General features: G+C 41.6%; 1 protein-coding gene and 1 long non-coding RNA gene across 3 annotated transcripts; one reads left to right on the forward strand and one right to left on the reverse strand.

Annotated features, from left to right (window-relative positions):
* Positions 1 to 258: 258 nt before the first annotated feature.
* btg1 (B-cell translocation gene 1, anti-proliferative) lies at positions 259 to 10,303 on the reverse strand. Of its 2 annotated transcripts, none has more exons than XM_074625218.1 (2): positions 9,837 to 10,303; positions 259 to 4,687 (listed from the first exon to the last, which is right to left on the reverse strand). In XM_074625218.1, exons 1-2 carry the CDS (start codon positions 9,979 to 9,981, stop codon positions 4,284 to 4,286), a joined length of 549 nt encoding a protein of 182 aa, XP_074481319.1. In that variant the 5' UTR covers positions 9,982 to 10,303; the 3' UTR covers positions 259 to 4,283. The 2 variants fall into 2 exon arrangements, with proteins under 2 accessions (XP_074481319.1, XP_074481320.1); XM_074625219.1 differs by lacking the exon at positions 9,837 to 10,303 and adding an exon at positions 9,641 to 9,810.
* LOC141761680 (uncharacterized) lies at positions 6,486 to 10,287 on the forward strand. The gene is made up of 2 exons (XR_012592623.1): positions 6,486 to 8,184; positions 8,270 to 10,287. It is a non-coding gene; the product is annotated as an uncharacterized LOC141761680 (long non-coding RNA).
* Positions 10,304 to 24,376: the final 14,073 nt, after the last annotated feature.

The raw sequence follows: 24,376 nt of genomic DNA on the forward strand, positions 1-24,376 counted from the left end.
TGTGTTTATTATCTATTAGTTAATACGAGCAACCACAATCGCTTTCTGCCTAGTCACAGGTTAACACGTCAGCAGACAGTAGAGTCACTACGACGCTAGATTGCGGAACGCTGGATACAGTCTCCTTCAGGTAAACCATAAAAAGCACAGTACCAGCCTCCAGCATTGCATTTAATGATTAATAACTGCCTTTGATTTATAACTGCAAAGTCATCATTTAGTAACACTGAGTAAATAATGACACGGATCACAGGGAGATATGATGCCAAGATAGGAAATCTTTTATTACAGAGAAAAAAAACTTTTCTTCCAAAATATAGAAATCTGTACAACTTCCGCACAATCAATTTACATGAACTGTACAAATTTACAGCAGTTCATCACAACATACCCAAGGAAAAAGAAACTGAACACGATAAAGATGTACTGACATGAGATCACAAGATAGACAGCTTTTCTTCTTGGGTAAGCTTGGATTTTTTTTGTCTATTTTCTGGTTTTGTAAGTAAATAGAAAAAAAAAAGGGAAAAAACTGAAAAAGAAAAAGAAAAGCAAACAAAAAAAACAACAACAAAGGATACGTCTACACTTACAGATCATGGAAACTAAGTTTTTTTTTTTACCAAAACAACTTTGGTCCTTGCCAACACTCCCATCACAAAATGGCTTCACTTACGAAAAGCGTTATCCATGTTAAAAGATGAAATACAAAAAAGGAATAAATCTAAAAAAACACCTCAGGATAGCAATTATTGGCACTTCCCATGTGTAATGTTATGTACTCTACCATATGTTGTACAGTTACAATACATTCTACAATATGCAAAACACCTCAAATGTGAAAGTGGCAATAATTCAACTAAATCGATGACAACTTTTTGACGACGACAACAACAACGAAACTGCTGTTCCCTTCCTGTTTCATGTCTTAACATGCACAACTTCTCCACAAGGGGATTTATTATTGAATGTCCGAGGCCTGAGTTTGGCAATACATTCCAGGAGAGACTCCTCGCGTCTCAAAAAAAAAAAAAAGAACGTCACACAACTTCAACTTTGACATATTTAGTGCATTTTATGTGCTATTTTTTACCTCTTGACTACTCAGAAGCACTCTCACGACGATTCTGTAACCTATGTGCGCACGAGCTGAATGGATGCCATTTAAATTATATTACTGAGGACTTAAACCATTTCGGGTGGTGGTAGTACAGTTGAGAAGGTGTCGAACGGGGGTTTTTGAATTTCTGTAGCGCTAAAAAGGTCTGTTAAAAAGAGGGGTTAGATCACCAGACTTAAAAAAATCCTCTTAAAAAGAGGATGAAATGGGGATGGCAGAGTGGACAGATGAGAAAATCTACCAGTGTGACCGCAAAATACATCTAGAGAAAAGTGAGACGAGACGATCATCTCGCGTCCGAAATATAGTCCAATCTCATAACATCATGTGACATTAAAAAAAAAAAGCTATAATGGAGCAGCGTGATTTTAAAACTGCTGTCCGCCAAGGAAACCAAAAAAGCTCCCAGCGAGCTCCTCTCCATCTGGCCAACATTGAATCACTGCTTTTCACAGATTGTTGAAGGGAGTATCAACAGAGAGCAGGGGCAAGGAGAGGAGAGGAGAGGAGAGGGAGGGTTAGGGGGTTGCAGTGCGTCAAAGGCTATAGCTCTATTACCCATGATCCTCTCAGGCTTAGGGGGAGCTTAAACACCCATAGGTCTGGTGATGAGCGGCGAAGCAGCCTGCCGTGACAGATTTGGCCAGCGGCTAACACCCGAAGCCGCCCCGGCATCTGTTCCAGCTCGCCGTTAACCGCTCACCCCCCAAAAACCGGGAGTGAAGTGAGGCGGCGCGGGGGTGGGGGGGTACGTCAAGACAGCCATCACACCCTTTCATGTAAACAAAGTTGCTACTCAAACTCGGCAACCGAGCGCGGCGCAATCCAGTGAGATGAAAAAAAAACAGAAAACAATGGCCTAGTACCCTCATTCTTCATCTTTGATCCACGTTTCCTCGTCTCTCACTAGCCTCCCCCCCCCCACCACCACCCCCACCCACCGAAGTGCAGCTTGAGCACGTCAAGCGCGTGTGCTGGTTTGTTTATCCATCGCTGCTGAGGGAGCGTCGAGGGCTCGGTTACGGGGGGGGGATGTGGAATAAGTCCAGAGGTTGGTGGTGGTGGGGGGGCTGGAGGGATTTTAGCTGCCCTGGACAAAAAGAGTCCGGCCCTGGCCCCCCCCTCCCCGTCCCTCTTTCACACCAGCTCCCCATCCCCCGCCTTCCCCCTGTACCCTTCGGCTCCCCGCGGCGATGGATGATGATATGTGTCACATTAAGTCTACCTGCGTCCACAGGGGGTCAGCTAGCAGCATGCTGGCTTGACTGAACAGGAGGTCTGAGCTGAGGGGTGATATGTGGCACTTGAGGCCCCTTCCCCCTAAAACACCTGGAGGGATTTGAAGCTGCCGGGCTGGAATATGGACGCCTCCAGCGAGGGGTCCGGGCAGCACATAAGCGCTTTGATATTAAAAATCACGAATGGCTCATAATTCATGACAATGAGGTCTTCGTAAGGCAATTGCACCTCCAATGCACACAATAAGGTCTCCTTTTTTTTTTTTTTTTTAAAGACCAAAATAGAAAGCCGACGACGACGTTTTGAATTTAATCTGAACAGTCGGTGCTGCAGACCTCCCTTTGGCCACACACTCATCACTTAGTTCAGACCTTTCAGACTAACTTTTTATTTCTATCAGCAACACAAATCACCATCTGTGTGTCTGGGAGGAAGGGAGGAAGAGGGGGGGGGGTGGGTGGGTAAGGGACAGCTTAGCTCTGCATCCTGCCAGAGCGAACAGTGCTATATGAACGGATGACAGAATGTTATCACCAGAAATACTCTCCGACCTCAAAAATCAAAAACAGCTCTGAAACGTTCACAAATACAGTGTAAAAAAAAAAAAATTTGAAATCCAGAGTTGCACACTCCCAAATATAATAGACATCGGTCTATTCCCAACGTGGGAGCTACAGTATGAACAAACAGGGGAGGGCATTAAAAACGGTGTGACATTCGAATGGATGGAATGCAGGCGATTTCTCTCTAAAAAAGTACACATCCCACACAATCTCACGTCAAAGTGCATTCAATTCTAAAAAGGGCCATCAATTTTGGGTAAAATAGGCCCCCCCTTTTTTGTTGCTACACTTTGAATTTTGGCGATGCAGGAGACGACAAAGTGGTGGGGGAGGAAAAGGGGGCGAAATTAAACAACACAGGAACTTGATTGTGATCAACAACATTCATTAACTTGGGGGGAGGAGAGGGGAGGGAGGATACCCTGCCCCCTTCTTCCCTGGAAAAGCTACACATAACATGGGTGATGGGACAGTGCAACAGGACACGCTGGTATCCACAGGTAGCAGGGGTCACAACACATTCCACTTACATAAGAGGCCGTTGAGATGACGGTTTTATCTGAGGCTCGGTTGTTGATGGTAAAAAGAGGGAGGAGGCGAAGTTGAGACCGAAACGCCTTTTTTTTTTGTTTCCAGCTACAAGATAAAGAACTCCCTGTGGTCCAAAAAGGGGGTCTTATAGAAAATAGAGATGCTCTCATTGGGCGTTTCTTTACCTTGAGCTCGGATTGTGAAAAAAGGCTCGGTCTAAACCTCAGCTTCCTCCCTGCCCAGGAAACAAAACATATAACCTCTGGATTTAGAAATTCAAGGGGTAAGTTCCTGATAAAACATCCTTTACAATTTAGGGTTGTTTTTTTTGCGGTGGTGTGTTGAACATGTACCCATAGTAACCACAAGTAAGAAAGTGCAAAGTCAATGATAGCCCCTTCAAGATGGAGCTGATCACCATGTTGTTTACAGTCGAAGGGGTGGTGGTGGGAGGAGCCCGTCTCCGTGGGGGGTTCCTGGTTGGTTGGTTGGTTGGTTTAGCTGCCCCAACAGTTCCATTTCCACAAAGCCTCTCCTTTAAAAAAAAAGTGCCCAGCTGATCCAATGACACAAAAGAACAGATGATAATGGGGGGTGGTGGGGGTGGGGGGGGAGAGGGCAAAAAAATAAACCTACATGGTTTCCATCACCTGGACGATAGGCCACATCCTCTGCTTTTTTTTTTTTCTTTCTCTTTTTTCTCTTCTTTCACTATTTCATTTCATATTCTTAGCTTCAAAAAAGGCTCACCCTGACCTGATCACACGCTCTGACCAGCCACGGCGTGACCCTGAACAAAAAAGCAGGCCGGCGGGCGACGGCGTGCCTCTCTAACTGGAAACAGTCATCATATTGTAGGCTTTGGAGGGACTGGTTCTGCCCAGCACCATCAGTTCCTCCTTGCAGCTGATGTGACTGTCCACCATCGGGCCCCCCGACCCGCCGTTCCCTGAGGGGGAGCTGACGCTGGCCATCGCCGGCATTCCTACGGGGCAGGGCTGCGACTCGTACAGGACGCAGATGGAGCCGTCCTCGCCGATGCGGTAGGACACCTCGAAGGGGTCCACCCAGAGCGTGAGCTCGCTGGGCAGCAGCATGTAGAGTTGCTGGATGGTGAGGCCGATGCGCTGGCCTGCCTGCCCCACCAGTGGGTCCATCTTGTGGTTGATACGGATGCATCGGTAGCCTGAACCCTTGCATGGCCTGTCTGGGAACCAGTGGTGCTTGTATTGCTCTGCAGAGATAGAGGGGGGAGGGAGAGAGGACGAAGGGAAAGTTTAGCTTTGGAGCGATTATTATCAGCCTGCTTATAATAACATGTCATATGCTCTGATGAAGGCCCAGAGAAGAGAGGGGCCAAATCGAAAAGTTACACTCCGAAACACTGACTACAGACGTCCATCATGTTGTGCAGGTGAGATCGTCCGGTTGTACTTTGGTCGAGACAGACAGCAGACACGGTGTACTTTGTGTCAGACAAATCCACGTGATTTCATAAATCATGGCTGTAAAAACTGTTTATGTAAAGACGGGAACATCATTAAAAGAAATAAAAAACCCATAGTGTATTTGAAAAGTCTGAGAAATGTGATAGATCTCGAGCTGCAACAATTAAACCACTGTTAACTATACAACTATATATAAAAAACAACTATAAAAGATATTTTTAATCACAATAAGGCATTACTGGTTAGATAAATGTTAAATAAAAAAAAATTAATTTCTACCTCCACCACAATACAATAGGGGTGAATAAAATTTCTGAGGTTTAGAGCTACAACGATTAATCGATCAACTATTAAATTAATCGCTAACTATTTTGATAATTAATCGGTTTGAGTAGTTTTTATAAAGAAAAAAATGGCAAGACTCTGATTCCAGCTTCTTAAATGTGAATATTTTCTAGTGTCTTTACTCCTCTATGACAATAAAATTAATATACTTGAGTTGAGGACAAAACAAGACATTTGAGGACGTCATCTTTGGCTTTAGGAAACACACATTTTCACCATTTTCTGACATTTTATAGACCAATCAACTAACCAATTACCTAGTCAAGACCCTCCAAGGAGTACAGAGACAAAGTCTGGGAGGGTTACGAGATGATAAAAGAGAAAAAGGTTGCAACTAACAATTCTGTTCATCATCAATTAATCTGCAGATTATTTTATCCATTAATCATTTAGTCTATAATATGTCAGAAAACGGTAAAAATGTCCTTCTCAGTGTCCAAGACAATGTCTTCTAATGTCTTGAAAATCAACTATGAAAATGAACATTGGTTGCAGCCATAGATAGATCCTTATTTATTCTATCATAAATATGCTTCATCTAATTAAAATCAGTCTAAAAGGCTAATAAATTCAATCTCAAACAAAACTACTATTGTTGTTTGAGTGTGTACATTTTGGGTAGTTTCCAAATGTTAAACATGAATAGAGTTTATGATTAAGAGGAGATCTTAATCTCATGTTGGCTTTTTTGCCAGGAGGCAATTTAAGTGGTTATAAAACACGATGGGATCTGACCTGTGAAAACAAATCAAAAAGTATATTATTAAGCAAAAAGGCACGAACTGTAACTTGCTACCAGTTGAGAGATATTGAGAAAAGTAGAATTACTGTAATTTATTTAATGTTCTTACTATGTAAATAGTTCAGTCTGTCCCTGTGGGTGTTTTCACAAGTGTTAGCATATAGCTCATAAAACAAACCAAATGTACTTATCTACACTAAAGTACAGGGCGTAGTCGTGCCCAGCAGAAAGAAGAAAGGGCAGAAAAACAACACCACCTGTTACAGGCCTGATAAGCAAGCCATAAACAGGCGGTCAGTGGCACCCTGGGCCTACGTGACAAAAAGAGAGGGCCATTGAATTGCACAATCCCTCCCCTGGCCGCCACCGCCACCACCACCACCACCGTCGTCACTGTCACAAAGTCTCCCATGACTGGCTGCACAAAAACACACCAAAAGTGTCGAAGTCCCAGCCAGCCATCTGGGACGCCGGGCTCCGCCTCTTAAAGGGAAAGGACCTTATTTTTTTATTCTTTTTCTCTTTTAGTCTGTGTGGAAGTTTTTTTTTCTCGAAGTGAAACTGGTGACGCCGCTCAACACGGTATGCTTCAGGCATTTTAGTGGTTAAGATGATGAGAGGAAAATTATACTGGTGACAGGTTTTGGGTGTTTGAGGAAGTGGCTCACTCTTTCCTTGCAATGTTCACTTCTTGGCTTTCTTTGTAGGATAGTTTCAGGAGTTTTTTCTATTAACTGACCTCCCCACACATAAGACTCATCCATATTGAATTCCCCATTGATGCGAGCCTCATTGTGGCCAAATGAAAAACAGGGTAAGTGAAGTAGGCCTGCGTTCAGGCCGGGAGGCCCGGAGGCCACCTGTATGCATCCACAGCATAATAACACCCCTTCCTCCTCCCACCCTCGTGTCTTATCACAGAAGGCTGTATACCGCTGGGTTAATGGAGGGCCTGGCACAAGGGGGATGGATGATCTTTCAGTCTCGGACCGAGCCACAAAAGGCAGCTACCGTCAAGAACCCCGGAGCAGCTGGGAGAGGATCAGCTCAGCCGGGGCCTATTCTTAAAAACGAGGGCACACGGGAGGAAGAGGAGGGGGAGGAAACGGGGAACGGAAAAGCAGAGCAGACGAGTGTGCGCTTAACCTTAAAGAGTTTAAAACGAAAGAGGGTTTGTTTATTCACTGAGGTTGACCTCGAAGGTTAGAAAAAAAACATTCCATTTCTGTCAAATCACAACCGATAAAACAGGAAGACTCGTAGCTCTGGCCACAATTACACAACTATCGTGATTTCAATCTGGTCACTGGGACTAATTTCCCCCACTTCCCTTCGCTCAGCACAAACAAGAGGAGCTGGACATCCAGCTTTTCCAGCAGGCAGACACAATAGTGAGTGATTGTGATGTTGTTTTCCAGGCACAAAAGAGCTCTGGCTGGCCTAGTTTAGCAGCGACGAGCCCCCACAGGATACTACTACCACACACACACACACACACACTGTTGTTGCTGCCTCGTGCACAAAATGAGAACATTTTCTCTTTTAATCAGATTATAAATCAGTTATGCTATTTTTTCAACAATAGTGTCAAAAACACGTAAAAATCTCATCTGAATCTTCCACGTGACAGATTGAACCTTATAATTTACAACAATTTGATATAATTTGTGTTTATGTGTCCTAAATATACGGTGGGTTTGGCTTCTTTCAGTGGATTTCCCCTCCATTTCCTCGCTGATTATGCTGTGCCGCCTCCGCCTTTAATGTCCTCCTATAGGCGCCCACCAGAAAAGCATCCCCTCCCCCACGCACATACACAGGCCTCACAGCCAGCCTCCATTCAACTACCCAACTTTTGTCTTGTTTACAAACACACAGCGTCGAATTGAGCTCGGCGTCGACATTTTTTTCGGTGAAAGATTTGCTTCAACCAATTCCTCAAAAACAACACGTATAATCATTTAACTCAGGCAGTTGTGAGGCCACCTATAATGAATTACAGTTAGTCTTTGGTACCACATGGTATTGTATTGTTCTTTCTGGCCTTCTATAAAGAAAATCTGTTATATTCCTATCATGGAAATGCTCATATTCACTTCTAACAATGATTATACCAGCCTACTGATAGTTAGCGTTTTAGGTTTTGCAAGATTTTGCTTTGTTTTTTAACGTTAAGTGTTTTTCTTCTGAACGTTAGTGTTTTTCTTTTGCGTGTTAGTGCTCTTCTTATGACAGTTAGGGCTTTTCTTTTGAGTGTTAGTGCTCTTCTTATGACAGTTAGGGCTTTTCTTTTGAGTGTTAGTGCTCTTCTTATGACAGTTAGGGCTTTTCTTTTGAGTGTTAATGCTCTTCTTATGACCGTTAGGGCTTTTCTTTTGAATGTTAGTGCTTTTTTTTTAACGTTAGTGCTTTTCTTTTGAAAGTAATGAGTGCTTTGTTTGTTGCTATAGAGACATTTTCCTTAAAAAAACAAACAATCTGCAAAGTAAGATGTGTTTTTTTTTTTATTTATATAAGTGTGCTCCTTCTGGAGGAAATGTAGGTCATCTGCTTAGTGGACGGAGTGAAGCAGATGTATAGCAGCTTTACAGCTCTGCAGGCTGTGAGTGTGTTTACAGCAGGAAATGAGACACAATCCCCCCACATGCAGCACTGTTCTCTGGAAAAACACCCATAGAAACACTAAAAAAAGACTCAAAGTGAGAGGAAATCAGAGGATGTTAAGGCTGTAAAATAACAACAGAGAAAAGGGTGATTTGATTTCACTGTAAATAGTGAATGTGTTCACGCCATCAAAATGAATGGGATATGTGTGAATTTCACCATATAACTACATGATCATAATGTAAATCCAATAAAGGATATGAAATTGTGTGCAACAAGGTCATCACAAATAAATATGATGTTTCCAATTAGGATTATTGTACATAAATTAACCAAAAATGTTAATGTATTAGTGCCAGTCTTAAAGATTGCTTTGTTTTTCATTATTAACCTATTTTTCTAATGCATTACGTAATTGAGCAGCCTCGCTGTGGGGCTGTTTTTGCTCACTTCTTCTCTGAGAGCTTCATCGACCGACCGACAGGCGCACTTCCTTGTTTGAGCCTCTTTTGCATCCTCCCCCCTCTTCCTTTTCTTCTTCTTCTTCTCCCAAACAAAGTAATCCAACAGCCTTATTTTACATATTAGTTAAAAAATAGTCGATTGCGGCAATTTAAATCGTCGACAAAAACATCCTAGACCACTCAGCCGTGTTTATATACTTGTTATTTTCCTCCTCTCTGACGTGCGCAAACAGTGGTGCGCACTGGTATAACAGTGATACTTAGAGGAGAACAAAGAAAGGCTTCTTCTGAGCCATTGAAAAGCAGAATTTACGCATTAAATACAACAAAACATACACTAAATATATGAAATTGTACATTATGATGTGAGGTGCGTAAATTGGTGCGTAAAATGGCTTTTTTTCTGGGTTTTCCTTACCTGACTAAATGTCCTGTAAGCTTTGCCTGAATGTTTGGATCTATCATTAAAATACTACAACAAAACATACACTATAATATATGAAATTGTAGATTATAATGTGTTTTTAAAGTGGGTGTTCTGTGTGTGTAAAATGGCTTTTTTTTCCTGTTTTTTTTCTCCTTACCTGACAAAATGTCCAGTAAGCTTTGGCTGAATGTTTTTGGACCTGTCATTAAAATACTACAACAAAACTATAACGCTATAATATATGGAATTCTAGATTCGAATGTGAGAATCGAATATGAGGTGCAATAATCGAATGTGAGGTTCGAGAATCGAATGTGAGGTGCGTAAATTGGAATTTTATGTTTTTTTCTTACCTGACAAAATGTCCTGTAAGCTTTGGCTGAATGTTTGGACCTGTCGATCGTTTACGTGTCCTTTTACGCGCAGAAATCTCGTCAGAAATCCAACGGCGGCGGTGATCTCTGGTTTCATGGTTCCTCGGGCACAAAGGGTATGCATTGAGAAGAAAAAAAGGTGCAACGGCGTCGGATCCGTGCGTTGTTTTTGTCTTCTCTACGTGTTTTCTTTCGTGTTCCTCTCCACTTCTTCCCAGCAGCGAGCCGTGTTTCTTGTTGGTGTTGTTTTTTCTCTTGGCATTTATTTAGTCGAGGTAGTAGGGGACGTTTTTCTCAGTCCAGTGCGTAAAAAGGACGGTGCAGTGTTAGGAAAAACAGAAACCTGTTGTTGGTAAATACAGGGGGGTTGGAGGGGGGTCCCTTGATGCCACGTTGACCAACCCACCAGGCTCACTTTCCACCTCCAGAGTGAAGCTCTCAGAGTGGGGGAGCTGCTTTTTATAGCACCCCCCCTCTGTCACCATCACCAGCGACGTCACAGAGCTGCTACAGCAACAACAGCTCAGCCAATCAGCGGCCTGACGAGCCTCATATAGGAGGAGGAGGAGTGTGATCCGTCACCGCGTCACCGCGTCACCGCTCTGAAAATAAACAAGAGGCGCAACACAGCGTGAAACCGCTGCGCTGCAGCTGCGTTCAATGGCTGTGGGAAATATGAGAGAGATAGGAAAAAAACAGGAGGAGGAAACAAAAGCAAACGACAACAAAGAAAAACGACAAATTGACATGAAGAGGTTGGAATCTTCAATACCAACTAAAGCTATCATGCTTTACTTTTGTGTTCTATTAAAATTGATTGTTTTACACAGTTAGGCCCTACTTTTATTTGGCTGTATACAAAGCTCAAACTGTCAGTGGTTTAGTGGGGGGGATCTGGTAGGGGTCTGCTAACTGTTTCCAGAGTGGAAACTAACAGCATCTCAGAGCTGGAATAAACTTTCAGAATATACAAGATTTGCCCCAGTTTTACAGAAGTGTATTACTGCCAAACCAGAAAAAAAACACATCAGCATCACGTTATAACGTGAAAAGTTTATTGTTATAACAACAAACGACAACAAAGAAAAACAACAAACTCGCATGAAGAGGTTGGAATCTGCAACAGCAACTAAATATACTATGCTGCTTTACTTTTGTATTCTATTAAAATTGACAGAAAAATTTGTTTTTTACACAGTTAGGCCTACTTTTATTATCCAAAACCCACTCTGTCAGTGGTTTAGGGGGGTTGGGTCTGGTAAGGGTCTGTTAACTGTCTCCAGAGTGGAAACTAACAGCACCTCAGAGCTGGAATAAACATATAGAACATACAGAATATACAAGATTTTCCCCAGTTTTACAGAAGTGTATTGCTGCCAAACCAGGAAAAAAACACATCAGTATCAAAAAGAAAAGTTTATTGTTATAACAAGATAAATAGCATATTGTTATAACAATATCTTGTTATGTAACAAAATGTATCTTGTTATAACGTGATAAGTTTGTCTGTCGTAATAACGTGAAAATATCTTGTTATAATGAGAAAAACATCCCTTTATAACAAGACATTTTTCACGTTATAACGTCATACTGATTTGTTGTTTTTTTCCTGTTGTGGCAGCAATATGCTTCCGTAAAATCCATCACTTTGCACTGACATCTCTACCTATATCTAGTGTTACTTTCACCACCTTTAAGGATAGCTTTTTTAATTGTATAGATCTATCTCAATGTTATACTGACTTTCCATGCATGTATAAGGTTCTTGGTTGCAGTAGCCTCTCTCCTCTCCATAAAAACATTCCAACAGGTCGTCCTGGTGGCCTTTAACATGCTGACCAGCTGCCTTTGTTTCATGCCGTCCATTCCCCCACGTCTGCCCCACGTTGACGATAAAATTATACAATAAGAGGACAGTAGATGCTAAAATATATAAGTGAAATAAAAAATAGAGACTATTTAGAATAATAAAAATAAAAGAATCAGTAAAATAAATAAAAAATGACATTAATTATAAGCCCAATTAAATGAATATGTTTTCAGTCGTTGTTTAAAAATATTTGTAGTTTTCCCTGCAGCATTTATACAATCATGCTTCATAAAGCTGTGGGTCAAAATTGGCAATATTTACCTTATTAGGAGTTGTTAGGTCTAAAAATATAATAATCTATTTAAGAGTATAGGACACATTTAAAAACTATTTCTGTTTTTTACACGGCAAGATCTCAATTTGGACCAAAAAGTACTGAGCCCAACAGGCTGATATAGACAGTTTATGGTATCTGTATTATTAACGTCATGTTGTTATTGCTGCTTATTTTCAGGCCAGGTCATGGTAGGCCGGCTAGAGAACAGGTGTTTGTGTGTGTCAGACGGAGACAGGAAGAGAGAGCGAGACAGTTTACATTATCTTTAGTTCAGTATATCACCTCAGTGCCTGGTTCTTCCTTGCTCTCTTTCTCACTCTGTGTGTGTGTGTGTGTGTGTGTGTGTGTGTAGATCTGTGGGTGTTTATCACATAGCTATGAAACAGGAAGAGCCTCGCAGCACGTCTTGTGTGACCTCCGTCAATAAAAAAACACAGAGGACGTGAACGGCGTTGTGCCAGGAAGCAGTGAAATGTGCGTTCTTGTCAGAGGCCGCGTCCCTACGTGCCTATTAGAATCAGTGGAAAAGTACAGGCTGCTGAGCTTTGTTTGTCATGATGACCTGCTGAGCGATCCAATCATGATGCAATCAAACAAACCTCACTGATTGGCTCAATCACTGGCCTGAAGGTGTACAGAAAACACACGCAATATGCAGACATATGCATGTGTGCTCAACACGCAATAACCATCCGTGCAATTGAGATTTAATCATGCTGCCAGCTGGAATATTCTCCAGTATTTACCTGCTGTCACTGACCTGACCACTCAACTGTCTCGAGAGTATTTTGAGTATGCATCTCACAGTAAAGTGACATCATGATGCCCAAGACTGCTACTTCACTGTAGGTTTTCCTATGGGAAATATTGGAAATAATGTCCAACAACCAGTTCATGTTGTTACTACAACATTATTTGGATAAAACCGTCGTCTGATTCAGTAAAATATTATTATCTATGAAGGTATTGCTGAGAAGAAAATATGTCTATTGCACTTATTGTATGAAATCCATAAATTAATTATACTGAGGTCATGATTGGACTGTTTATTTTATTTATAAGTGCTATGTATTTTCAACAAGGTGCAGTCACATAATATAAAATGAAATATTTTGTGTGATAATATTTTATTGGTTTTAAAGATATGCATTGGAAATTATTTTTAAAAAAATCACATAATTCAAAACAAACATTAATTGAAAAAATCTAATAAATAAATATTACTAATAATGATAATAAAACATATTCCCCCCCAAAAATAAAAACAAATTAGTTGATAAAATAAAATAAAATAAAATAAAATAAATAATGGCCCCTCCCAGCCCCTAAATATTTCTCCATGTAATACTTGGATTTTACTTAAGGCTCCTGTCCATGATAAGATAGTTTTATCTTAAGCACCATGCACCCCAGCTACTAAAACACCACACAGTTCTGTATAACAGTAGGGACGTTTTGTCGTTAGTACAAAAGTATGCAAACTCACCCCTCATTGGCCTCATCATAACCGCTGCCACAAAAACTGACTCACTTCCACGTCATTTTAAAAGAAAATCCTCAACTGAAATACAAGTTCACACATGTGTAAACCCCCACCCCTCCAGCATATACATTCATCATCCCAGTTTCACCCACAGTTACGCACCACCGTGCTATTTTCTGAGAGTTTCGATGTGTGTCACAGAAGGACCTTTCTGATTTACTGATGAAAACTAACACATTCCCACATTTGTTACATTCACACATGTTGTGGTTTAATACAGTTACAGAGAATTTCATTTTCCACACATCTGTTTATGTTCGAGATGTTCCCATGTAAGCTGTGACTTTTCACGCTACTACCACATTCCTCTTCACAGCAGTGGAGTGAAATATGTTCAATCCCAGGCAAAGTATTACTGACCCAACGCAGTGTAACGTTCAAGTGAGTATTAGCTAAATCTGCCATATGAGACCTCCTGTATGTGAGACATTGGAGCAATGAGTGGGTTGTGGCTTTAAAGATGCCACAACTCACGTCATGTTTGAAAATGTGTTCATCAACATGCACTGATATTATTTTTTATTCATTTTGTTGGAGTTTTTTCTACTTTTTGTCTCTTTTCTCTTGTTCTGTTCTTTTCTGTTCTGTAGACAGTAAAGTTGCTGGATTTGTTGGTAGTCGTGTGGTTATGACCAATGAAAGAGAATAACTCCGAGGCTCTAATGTGCGTAACCTTGAAGCAAAAGTTAAACATATATTAACTTTCTTTTCTTGTTTTGGGGGAAAAATTGATCCTTTTCCATCATGACAACTGGTCACTATTGGACTGCATTGTAACTGGCTTGAAATAATACAGATATATGTTCTGTTGACACGAGTTGGCACCAGTGTGTGGAGATGATTCACAAACAGCACACAGCTGAAGGAAGTCAGCTCCTGTCCCCATTACTCCTGCAGGATGTCTCTCCTGGGAGTACAGCAGCAGCAGCAGCAGCTAGCAGGAGATTTGCAAGCAAGCACGATAGCACACATCTGTACCACACACAACAGGCAAATGCCTCATTACTGACAGCGTGTAGGGGTGTGGGGTTGACTTATTGCAGCTCGGCAGGGGAGATAAAAGTCAAATATATAAAAGAGAAAGAGAAAGAAAGTACAGGCGAGCTTGTGAAGGATAATTAAACCTGGAAAGCCCCGAACCTTCCTGCTGGTTTAGATATATAGTGAAAGTACAAGAAATACTGTGGACACAGAGTATCTGAAGTAGACACACACACAGACTGCAGAATAGGTCCTGTACCACAGGTTGTTTTTTAATGTGAGGGCCACCAGCTACCGGATAAAATATGGCCCTGGTTGTTGCCAGACAAGGGTGGGGTATCCTGTCGTTACGTTGGGCCCTTAGTCAGACTAATGAATGGAGGCTTTTATCTTGCACGTGAGCTACAGCGGAGGAAAGAATGTCAGGTTCGGGAACGAAGAGAGAGACCTCGGCGGCTGCTCGCTTGCGTGGGCAGAGTTTTCCCAAACACGGTGGTGAACGCACACGTGTAAATGTATATGAGGGTACACGCACACCATAAGACTCCAACATCTGCGGGTCATACAAAAGCTAAAGCAACATACAGTAGTCTGTATTCATCCAGGCATGAGACAAAACAACGCCCCTGACGTTCCCAGTACATAAACACACACACACGAGATGTGATTCACAGATAATTATCCGTCTCTTTGGGCACGATCGTCTGGGTGCAGATTCAGTGCCAGCCAAGTGTGTCCCTTTGTGCAGTAAAATAATTGGGATTCTTCACAACGTGACTCAATTTGCGTGTTTGTGTGTTGACCTCAAACCTGATTATACATCAAAACAATGCGGTATAGTTCATTGGAAACCAAGAACATTTTATTAGCAATGTCATTCTACTTTATTGTTGAGCTCCATTACATTTCTTTATCTGAAAACTACTGGTTCTCTTTCACTTTACAGAATGAGAAGGATTCTTTTTACTTTTGATATTTAAAACAAAACCAACTTGCAAGACTAGAAGAAATAATGAAAGTCTTCTTACTAATGAAAAGTTGAAATTACAAGCCATAAAATGCACCCTTGTTCAAGTGAATACACTCTGGGTTTTTGGTGCTCATGGTGCCAAAAAGAATTAGAAACACTCGACAGGTGCCACAGAATAATTTGTGAACGTTGACAAAACCTTCAAAATCATAACAACTTGTTTATTAAATTAAATTAAATTCATCGACAACAGTTTGCAAACACTGTGTGTGTTTAGGAAGTAAAGGTGCGCATGTATACCGTTACGCCAGCAGAGTTACAGAAAGTCACATAGCTTGTTTGACCTGTTGTCCGTGTTGTTGGAATAAAACTGAACATCATGAAACATCCCGAAATATTTTGTCTGTCAGCCAAAAACCCCTCAGCACTCGATATCAGTCAGTCAGCTGCAGCAGGAGATGACGTTTGCCAGCAGAAAACGTTGTGGAAAATCAGCGGGGTTCCCTCCAGAGCGGATTAAAAACCCTGCAAGGTCTGTGCTGGACACAGACACAATGACACTGGAATGGTTTAGAAGTATTTCAGAAGAAAACTAGAAGAGCGCCGACAATGGTGCACTCACATGACCCCAGGATGGTCTTATTTCCCGAGCTCGGAAGTTTTTCTTCTGACTTCGGTATGTTCATGAGTGTTGTATTTTATTGCTTAAACAACACGTTACCATTTTTGAGTTGTTGTTTCCGACTTGAGGGGGCGTTCAAGTGAATTTTTGGAGGTGGGCATGGCAACACCTGAGCTCATCAGCAACACTGGCTACACCTGAGCCCTGTGGGCCAGCACTCTGTTAAAAACCCTCCTGGAGCTCAGTTGCTGCTTCTCTCTTTTTTTTTTGGGGTTGACTTTGTGGTTTCTGTTGCTGCACAATGCAACTTACGCCAAGGCCAGACTGGGCACGTCAGCAGCGCGTGGCAGCTGTGGTGTCCATACCAGCAGCGTTTCTGCTGCTGCTGCTGCCAGCCCTTTCTTCCTACATAGAGTTTTGCCTTTCATGGTGGCCATTTCATTTCATTGTAAATGTAATTTATATTTATTTAAACCAGAAAAAAGGTTAAGAAGTGTGTACTCATTTCTAAATAATAATAATAACTCCATGAAAGCCGGTGCTCTATTCATTCATGGAGCCCAGCAAGTCTGTGCATTTTTTCCACAACATTATCCTGCAAATATTTCAGAATAAAAGCCTTCTGTTAACAAATGAAGGAACAGGAAATAAGTCTGTGACATATTCTACAGATATAGACATTGAAACTGTAGTGATGTTGCTGGTATGATGCCAATATACTGTCAAAAGATCAATTTTACTGTCTATTTTTGCCGTCAAGACCTTGAATCTCTAGATGAGACGCAGCTGCCACGCAGTCGAGCTGCACTGCTCACGCTGGCTGTGTGGCTGCTCTAACCTGTTAACTTGGATGCCAAAATAAAAAGCAAGTGGGTCCGCAGCAGCCAGGCGCTTAGATTGTCCGAATCAGAGTGAAATTGATACTTTTGGATTGTTTTCTATTTAGTGTAATTTAGTTTCTAAGTGGATTAAAGCGGACCAAATAATAATAATAAAAAAAAAATCCTAAGGGGTGTTTAAGAAGGAGCAGGGCTGAAGTTTTTTCTCTTTGACTCTGCACTGATCTGACCTGTCGTTTACCTGTTTCCATCTGAACAAATGCCCCCGCAGGCAGCCTGGGCCTCTGTGTTTTGGTTCACTTCCTGCAATTGGGTCGGATTTTGTTCCCACCGCAGTAGGGTTCGCTTGGAAACGGTCCGACACCACCTCTCGCAAACGGCCTTGGACCGGTTGTTTTGCCTCGAACCAGAGTACGATTACCGCGTTCACAGCCACCCAAATGAACCGCAGCAGAGTTTGATTAAAACAGACTCAATTTTGCATTGTGAAAGTGCCCTAAGACACTACTGTACTTACTGATTCCACATGCCACTGTTAGTTTAAGTGTTCCTCTTATGTTGTCTTTAAAATAATAAATAACTTGGCTTGGTTGTGTGCATCTCACTGGACTTTAATTTAATGGAGTATTTTTACATAGTGGTATTAGGCTACCTCATAAACGATCTAAACACATTTTTATTCCACAGTAGAGTACAAAAGACTACCTTTAAGTAATAAATCAACTTAATACCCATCATTATAACACAATAAATTCTCACTGGAACAGTTTGTTTTGGGGCAGCGAAGAGCAGCTGATGTCCTTATCATCCAAGTCAACATAACTCTCTCACACAGAACAACTTGTGCTCCTTGTCACTCCAAGAATGTAAAACGGCCTACTTAATGCAAATGTAGGTCTGACACACACGTGATGTCACTGTGCTGTGAGCGTATGGGTGTGGCCCAGACGGGGTAATCACCTTTCAGCAAAAACAAGTTGGAGAAACTCTCTGTACGCCCTTCCCACTTTGATCCTCGGTCACCAGGAAGAGACTCATCTCAGGAAACCACAAACTTTCCATGATGCTCGCTCCGTCTCTCTCTGTGCTGATGTTAACCCAAGCAGGAAGCCGTCCCAGCCTCTCTCACCGCTGGACTGCTGCTCCGTGTGCTGCGGCTTGGCCTTGACTCGTTCACAAAAATTAAGCAACGTGCACACTGAATGCCTCGGGAACCCTTTTTTTTTTTCTGCTTCTCTGTAATATATTTTTTCCTACTTCTGATTCTCTGTATTTACTTAAATCATTTTGAGGCTTGAGACCAGATGGATCCTCCAAGCTAAAGCTGCCCTGGAGTTTTTTTTTCCTGTTTCTATATTTCCATTATTCTTCTTCACACTCTCCCAGAACGTCTTGAGTTATTCATGTTCTGTGCTTGGCAAGACAAAATGTACCGCGCGCACCGGCTTTAAGTCGGAAGGATTAAACTTGTCGGTAGCTATACATATTGATGCACAAATTATTCAGTTCCTTTTTCCACTCATACATGAAGCTCTCCATGCCAAAGTGGCTCAGTATTTTAAACTTTGTGTCTTTACACATCTATGAGTCTAACAATATAAACCCCATATAGCGTGTGTGTGCCGTGTGTATTTATAGCGGCGATATTTGAGATAGTGAAGGGCCTGCCAAGACCCGTCCGGTCCAGCTTGGAAAGCTGATTCCCGAATGTTCCCTTCAATACCTTCATGTGTTTGAGAATCGCAGGTAACGCCGAAGATAAACATGCCAATTTCAAACTCCAAAATAATTCTCCACCTTCAAATATGAGCCACAAAGTACGTGTCTGAGTGTCATGGTGTCGTGGTTTTCACACACACTATAATAAGTATCCTACCAGCAGTTACTGTACGTTCAAACCGTGTTCCAAACGTGTGGGCGACAAACTGCCAGACCGTGATGTAAGATACACCTTAGCTGCATATAACTTATTTGCTGATGACCAGCGTCGCCTTTTATGGATGTTCAGCATGTGCCATTGCATAATAATGAAGGCCTTATTTCTCCTGCACCACCAAAACAAGATCCGGACACTGAACATGGTGTCCTTAAATACTCCACCGGAAATGGATCTATTGAGGATTAAATAGTCGCTGCCTGTAGCCTTGAAAGGTGTCTCTGAAAAGTTTGTACAGCAGCGGTGGTCAGAAATTACAATGCATTTAAATGGCGACAAATGGCAACAAAAAAGTCGTATGAATGCCAAGACAATTCGCAAGGCATTTAGCGTGCAATACGAATGGCTTTCTTGCATTTGACGTGTCATTTGTACGCCATGTAGTCTGTACTGACTGCAATGTAAACGCATCTGCGTAAATATGCAACAGTCAGAGCTAGAGACGTAAAATAAACAGCATATGACGGATGCATGGGCAGGTCCAACAAACACAGGACTTTCAACAAGGAGACTGGTGTTTTGTTTTGTAAGTTATGTTAGTGGCGTTCATCACGTGTTTTCCAAACTTATGTTACGTTGTTTCCGTACGTATTGTACTTAGTTTATGTACTTCTTTCAAGCCCAACCATGGTGTTTTTCCTGAGTAATATCCTGCTATTTATACGCCTTCCTGTGATACCGTGTTGAAAATAACTGTTCAAAACATTCTTAGAAACTTGTCAAGACACTTTTTAGCCATGTTAGCAGCTAGTGATTAGCAGACCGACTCTTCACAAAGCGGTTTGTTTGGGTTGATACATATAAATTTATCGTTCATTCCGTTCCATGCACATTGGACAGCTAGAGCTGCCCACCCCACAAAACTTCTCCATGTAAGCTCGATGTTACAGAAATGTCACTGACTAACGATCTATAGGGGCATTTGTGCTGCATTCGTGGGGTGCGGAATGATTGGAAAAATTAGTCCCGTAGATCTGTTTCCGTTGCTCTTCGTTGTCACGCAAATACTGGAAACTGCCATCAGCGTGTTGTTTTAAACGCTATGAGCAATTAAATACAACACATCTTCTTTGTAGCATCCATGGTGTTTTCCACATAACGACAAGTCGGAAAGTCAGAAGAACGACTTCCCAACTCTGGAAATGGGACCATACGAGGAGCATGTGAATGCACCATTAATTAAACTGCCGTGCTGTCTGTCTCCACTGCAATTGTTTGCTCACATACCATCTCCACCAATTTGGTGCCATCAAGTTTCGTGGTCCCTCCCCTTTTTGCTACGTAGCCAAGATGGCAACCATTGAAGGTGAGAAGTGTCCAGCGTTCAACTTTTTGACCGCGCACTGCCTCCGACTGCACTTCATTTTGCCATATATGTCGATGTGAACGCACCGTACTCAAAATAGAAAGTGTAAGAAAGAAAGAATGTGAATTGAGACACTTCATTTAGTCTGGTTGATGCTCAAAGACAGATATGTGGTGGAGCATTCCCTTAAGATTGTTTGAACATCTGTTTGTTGGCACCGTAGTCTGTGACTTCTTCACTCATCTGCCACAACACAAGTGACCCCATTTAAAGGTTGTATAATTTTTGCATGTTGTGTGTGTGGACGATCACTAGTGCAGAGAGGGAGAGCCCACATGCCAACTAGCTGGTGTGTGTATGTGGCATATTGCATGTGGCACGTTACTGGTCTCGTGCAGTGACTTAGTGACTTTCCCTGATGGGATGGCCAAGTTTCAATGCCCTCCGGCTGACTCATTACACACAGACAGCCACATAGCACAGTGTCTGTCTGTCTGTGGAGCGTTTGTGTGAGATATAAATATGTAACATTTCGATGAATATTACATACTTCTCACTTTATCTGGGACAGTCTTCACACGCAATGAATGTAAGTCTGCTGTGAGACGAACTAGACTGTTAGCGTCCTGTGTGCTGCAGCTCAGCTCCGAGTAATAACATATTATATTAAGTTAATAATTCATTCTGATTGGTTGAAGGGAGGCTGTTTGAGTATTCAAGTATATTGCAATCATCTCAAGAGAGTGTAGAAAAACAACTAAATTCAGAGTTGCCATGTTCATTTTTCACAGCCTGTGTACTCAGGAAGCCTATCTGTCTGCCATATCACAGTATAAACTTCAAAGACCAATTGAAAGCGTATGATTGCCTTATCATTCAGGTAGATAAGAAGAAGACACAAAGGTTTTATCATTGACTCCTGTCAGTATACTGTGTCTCAGCTAGAAAGGTAACATTGCCACACTGGATCCACCGTCTATCAGAGCTAAAAAACGAGACAGAGAGAGAGAGAAAGCAAGAGTGGACGTGTGCGAGCGAGAGTCAGTGACGGTGCTACCCCTTCAACATGACTCACACTTTAAACAGCCTCAAACAGCTTGGGATCAGATCCAGTCTGGGCCCACGCAAGCTGTCATTTTCACTGCCAGCTGCTATTCATGACACAAGCTAGAGTTGCACAGGGCACGGCCACAAGTGCAGACGAGCTGAACCCGACAAACGTAGAGCACTCTGCTTCAGATCTGTAGAGATATAAGCACGGCAGAGACTCCGAATGTGTTATGTGCTGTCGTAACTAGAAGCTATAACATAACTCATCGTGACTCACGGGATGGGGGGTTTGTTGGATTTTCCATGCTGCATCTGTGTTGCTACCGTCACCAAGGTCAAGTTTGTCCTTTAGATAGAGGCTCTCATACACTTGTGGACAGTATCAGTCATGCATGCAGGACACTTGTAGGTTACCCAGGACAATATTGAACACTGCAAATACTCTAAGGTCTATAATAAGATTTAAAAAAAAAAAAATTTAAGTGGACCCTGCAGAACCCTCTCCTCCTTTTTTTTTATTAGTTTTTATTTATTTATTTTTTTACTTTTTTATTTTATTTGTTTTTTTTATATTTATTTATTTTTATATTATATTTATTTATTTATTTATTTGTTTTTATTTTCCTGGTCACACCCTCACGGACATAACACACCAACATACTGTACGTGCACACAAACAAATTCAAGATATATGTATACAAATAAGCCTTACACAGCCTTCCCTTTTCACTGCACCAAACATATTTGCGTTGTTGTCTGTGTTTTCTGCTGTCTGTTCAAGTTAACGCCTTTTGTGTTACACCACATTGTGTTAATTATTAGAAAAAAATACAATATGGTTAATAACAAGTTTAATATGGATTAAAAATAGTTGATTAAAAAAGTGAAAGCATGGGAGTTAAAAACGAAAACGATGTTTCAGTAAGGAGTGGATGATTTTCATTTCTATTTGTTTTGGCATACAGTAATCCCTTGGACTGATTTATGACCAGCACAACCTGTATTGTAACAGTAGACACTGCTGTTTTGTAAAGGTGTTTTATAATCTCATGAGGGATGGGCCACGAGATGTACAATTCATTTATTTACTAAAAGATTATACACCAAGTCAAATAAAGTGAAATGCACTGAATGATACTCTGATATTTTAGTTCCAATGTCTCCCCGATAAAATACCACAGCGTCACATCATGCATCTAAACACGACAGAAGTGTAGCTTTCCGCACCTACACTTACCGACAGCATATAATTAAAACGTTGTCTTAACCTTTTTGACCCCTCTGTGGGCTGCGGCTGCCTGTCGCAGCATATCAGAGAGCACTTTGAATAATGACGTGTGAAAAAAAATACCCCGTTATTGATTGCGGTGTTCCCCCCACGCCTGTGCCAGCTAGCTGATACTGCAGGCAAACATTAACTTGGATCAAGGAAGTGAAAGCACAGACGTCAGCACGGAGGCACGATAAGAGGGAGATATACCTGATTTAACAGGAACGCCAAAGTTGCAGCCGCTCCTGCAACGTAAGCATGCTGAGCTAAGTGTATTCTTGTGGTGTGATACAGTATTCATGCATAGAGATCTACTGTTTCTGCTCCTGTTTTAACCATTTCATTACTCCTTACAATCACACTTAAAGAATAAGGATGTTACTGTATTTTTTTACTGTCAAAAAATCCCACGAAAACACCAAAACATGAATTCGTCCTCAAAACTACTACTGTCTGTGTACCTAGAGCATGATATTGCTTATTCCACAGTGCTGTACACCTCCATTGTTATTAGTAACACAACGAAATCACATTAAAGGTTCTCTATACAATATCCAGAGCATTAATATAACAGCCAACAACTATTTGCTATGTAAAGATATAGAGGAGTAATGTCTACCTGAGTAGAGAAGGAAGTCAATCTCCTCGCTTTATTGACGGCTGAGCATGCTTTTAGTACATGTGAGCGTGCCCCATTGGGTGGCTCACGGCCGCCGCTCTGCACTGCTCTCATATGGCGGTTACAGCTTATAACGCCGTCTCGACACGTATCGGAAGCATAGTACTTACTCTCCGGTCCCCACCCCCAGGTTAATACTGTTAGTTCTGTCAGCAGTGTTTGCGGTTGTTTTCACTGTTAGTACCGTTAGCTACGAGCCGCGGGCTCATCCGTCGCCATGTTGAGAGCTGTGTGGAGGCAATAGAAATGCTCCCAATCTCACATTTAGCACCTTTGATGAACCACACTGTTGCAATTTTAGTTGCACATACACGGCCCTTCTGCTGTAAATACTAGTAATACTAGTGCACCAATTGTGTATTAATCTGCTGAAAGTAGTCCCAAACAGATACACTATGTATTCCTGTTTGATTCATGTTTCCTAAATACTACAGTGCCCAGCTTAATTAGGAAATTACTCTGCATTTTTTTTAACAAAAATGAAAGTTGTTTACCTGTATCTATCAGTTTCGTGAGATTTTTTGACAATAACAAAAATATAAATGATCACCAGGTTTATCCTTTAAACTAAAAATAGAATAAAATAATAATAAATTAATAAGGAAAATAACAACTAAACAAGCTGGCTGAAGTTTACTACTGTCCTACCGTATATGGGGGCTCTCTATACCAAGTAAAAATATACTTCAGATCATACTTTACCTTATGAAAGTTTAGTCTATTTCTGGTTGACTCAGTGTCAGGAGGCATGCCAGGACATGTAGAGGACCTAACAGACCTGATAGTTAGTCTGCGTGACAGCTGGGGTTAAAGAGGGTGGGGAACAATAATGAAGCCATTCAGCTCAAATTTCACTTTCATCTTCTGCGGCTGTAACCACACTGTGATCTTAGCATCTGAAAGGCGAGATAAGAGGATTCTGGGAAATAGAAAAATCTAATATGTCTAGAAATATTGTCATATTTTAAGTAGACTTTAGCATGTGTGTGTGTGTGATAATGTGTTACTGAGATTAAGCGGTGTTCTTGCTAGTTGACAGGATGCATGTTGGCGAGTTATGTCAGGACATGTTCAGCTGAATCTTGGCCCAACAGGACCTTTAAGGGTGGGCGGAGGGGATCTAATTTCTCAGAGCTTGCAAGCATGAAACATCCCAGACAAGACACCGTGAAGACT

The sequence above is a fragment of the Sebastes fasciatus genome, chromosome 23, assembly GCF_043250625.1.
Source record: "Sebastes fasciatus isolate fSebFas1 chromosome 23, fSebFas1.pri, whole genome shotgun sequence".
In the NCBI taxonomy this organism is placed as follows: Eukaryota; Metazoa; Chordata; class Actinopteri; order Perciformes; family Sebastidae; genus Sebastes; species Sebastes fasciatus.

What these genes read in the sequence shown, in the direction of transcription:
- btg1 (XM_074625218.1), bottom strand. Translation starts at nt 9,981, where the DNA reads ATGCATACCCTTTGTGCCCGAGGAACCATGAAACCAGAGATCACCGCC. An exon ending in CTTACAGGACATTTTGTCAG is followed by an intron (nt 4,688 to 9,836) that starts GTAAGAAAAAAA and finishes CTATCTCTGCAG; the next exon opens with AGCAATACAAGCACCACTGG.